The sequence below is a fragment of the Austrofundulus limnaeus genome, unplaced genomic scaffold, assembly GCF_001266775.1.
Source record: "Austrofundulus limnaeus strain Quisiro unplaced genomic scaffold, Austrofundulus_limnaeus-1.0 Scaffold35, whole genome shotgun sequence".
NCBI classification, from domain to species: domain Eukaryota; kingdom Metazoa; phylum Chordata; class Actinopteri; order Cyprinodontiformes; family Rivulidae; genus Austrofundulus; species Austrofundulus limnaeus.
The window spans coordinates 2,775,548-2,778,047 of record NW_013952437.1 but is presented as its reverse complement, the minus strand read 5'-3'; the positions used below and the strand labels follow the sequence as shown (position 1 = coordinate 2,778,047).

The following is a 2,500-nucleotide window of genomic DNA, read 5'->3' as shown; positions in this document are numbered from 1 at the left end:
AGTAAAGTACAGATAACCAAAATTTCTACTTAAGTACAGTAACAAAGTATTTGTACTTAGTTACTTTACAACTCTGGTTTTTGGCTGTAAGATTAGAGGATCTTAAAAACTAATAAATTCACATCTTTAGCTCCTCACTCCCCTCTGCTCCCTGTCTGTTTACACATCTGCGCTCACTTAGAACTGGAGCTTTTGTATAAAATCTCAACAACTCTGAAGATTTACAGCTTTGTTCTTCAAATGGTGCTGTGCCGTTTTAGTTTCTGAGTGGCCATCTTAATCAGGCAGTCATCTTTGACTCAATAAATTGGCCAATGGCAGGTTTTTTCCCCCTGATGTAAGAACAAATTTTATAGTAAAATGTCAGCCACTTGCTGCGAACTGAAGAAATGCATCTCTGAAAGAAAAAAAAACGTATTTTTGCTTTTCTTTTAGGTTCGACTGAAAAAACGCAAAATTTAAAAGTTGCTCTGTGCGATTTCATAATTTCTTGCTCAGACACGAAATTTATTCAGCCCTGCTGTATCATAAAACATAATTGGAACACAGTAAAGATAAGATTGTTTTAATTTTCTTTGAATTACCTTTAATTGATGAAGTCAGTACAAAGCACAGCTGACATGTCAGATATATAGTGCCAGACAAACAAAAAACATTACATTAAAAAACTAGTTAATGATATAAACCCAGTTGGATAAGAGTGAATGATGACATCAAATCTCCATAATGTTTTTTCTMTTTGTGTTCAGACCACCTGCGCCAACCTGGATGTTTATCTCCGGGGCACGCTGGGCCAGTACCTCCTGAACGTCTCCACGGCCGCAGAGCTGTGCAGCCAGACTSTGTGCGGCTCCCACGGCCGCTGCCTGCGCAGAAACTCCGACAGTGAYGTCTACCTCCACCTCAGCCCCCTCACCCACAGCTTCCAGCGTCAGAACGGCAAGCTGACGGTGACCGGCGAGCTCGGAGAAGAGGGCCAGGCGGCGTTTCGCGCGGACTTCCAGTGCCAGTGCTACAGCGGGTTTCTGGGGGAGGCGTGCGACGAGAAAGACCCGCTACACCAGCGAGGGGTGGCCGCTCGGGCCCGGACGTCGGCTCTGCAGCGTCTTATCCTGCTGTTCGCCTCCGTGCTCCTCTGTTACACATAACTGCAACCAGTTGAAGCACGAGAAGAGACAGAATATAGACGTTACAGAAAGTGGAACWTGATCTTCGTTGGTAGGGTTTTTAAACAACGGAGAGCTCGCTGGAATTCATTCTGTTTACATTTTCCTCTCAGTCACTGTTTCCCAAAGTGTCAAATTTCCCTTTGTTATGTAGAGCTGAATCTTCTGTAGTAAGTGTGTTTGATAAATTGAAAAACTAACTTGGTTGTGTGGTGAAAGTGGAAACAATGCACTTAAACCAGCACAATATATTTAAAGTGCCTGGTTTTATATCTTTAACCTACAACATAGTTTTTTTCTGACGTCTGTCGATTTTTCTGCAGGCGGTTGCAGTATTTCTATTTATTTGAATGTATTAGGTGTTTTTGTGCGTTTTTATTTGTATGTTTGAATCATGACTACTACGTTTTAACTGAACCACCAGATGTCTACGCCAACGGCTTCATGTTTTAGATATTTCACCTCACAAGCACATTATAAAAAGCCACTTTAGGTGTTTATTCATATTCAAACACATGCTGTTTTTTTATACTTTTGCCTCAGTAAATAAACTTTTGTTTTTCTGAGCTTGTGTTTCATTTAGGAGTCTGTTGAAATTTAAATAACATAGTATTTTTTTTGTTCTCAGTCAGTAACAGTTCTGTTTCAGTGGAAAACATCAGTGAGTCACTTTAATTTGGAAGCCAAAGGCTGCTGTTCTGAAGGAAGCATACAGCAGCTTCTTACCCCTTCCTCATGTAATTACAGGGTGCACTTATTCAAGTTATTTTTGCTGCTATAATGAGTTGAGCAAAGCTTACGCATAAATTTGGACGTGGAGGAGTTCATTATGGCTTCTCTTGATCGGCACTTGGAGGAGAACTCTGTGACCCCCCCGAGTGTCCTCAATAAACTGTTTATTTTTAGTTGTGTTTGGATGTTTAGTCTGAAAACACAGAGTCAGGGTCTGCATCATTTGTATGCCAGCACGTATAGGGGAGTGCTGAGTGGGTGGGGTGATTCTATAAATTAAGTGAATTGATTTATAGAATCAATAAATTTGCTGATAATTATAAATTCCAGTCTGTGTATGCTGTTCACAGTGGACGTCTTTTCTTAATTATTTTAATTTGTTTATTGCATGGGGCAGCATGGCAGAGCAGTGGTTAAAGCTGTCCAGGGCTGGGCCAAGCCAAATCATTAGCCTGGTAAAAACCAGACCCTCGTCCTTCACTTTGCTTCGTATGAGGGTCTGGACTCGCTGCTATAGAGAAGCGATTCTTGCTGGAGGCGTGGCCTCTGCTGAAGTGTGTGCGTGTGTGTGTGTGTGTGTGTGTGTGTGTGTGTGTGTGTGT

At 41.7% G+C, this 2,500-nt stretch overlaps 1 protein-coding gene across 2 annotated transcripts in view; it reads left to right on the top strand.

Annotated features, from left to right (window-relative positions):
• The window catches only part of hyal2a (hyaluronidase 2a), a 4,677-nt gene extending 2,945 nt beyond the window's left edge, over positions 1-1,732 (top strand). For both annotated transcript variants that reach the window (XM_014006414.1, XM_014006413.1), the window contains one exon: positions 750-1,732. In XM_014006414.1, the coding sequence (XP_013861868.1) occupies positions 750-1,148 (399 nt within the window). In that variant the 3' untranslated portion in view covers positions 1,149-1,732. The remainder of the gene's footprint in view (positions 1-749) is intronic.
• The last annotated feature ends 768 nt before the right edge of the window (positions 1,733-2,500 follow it).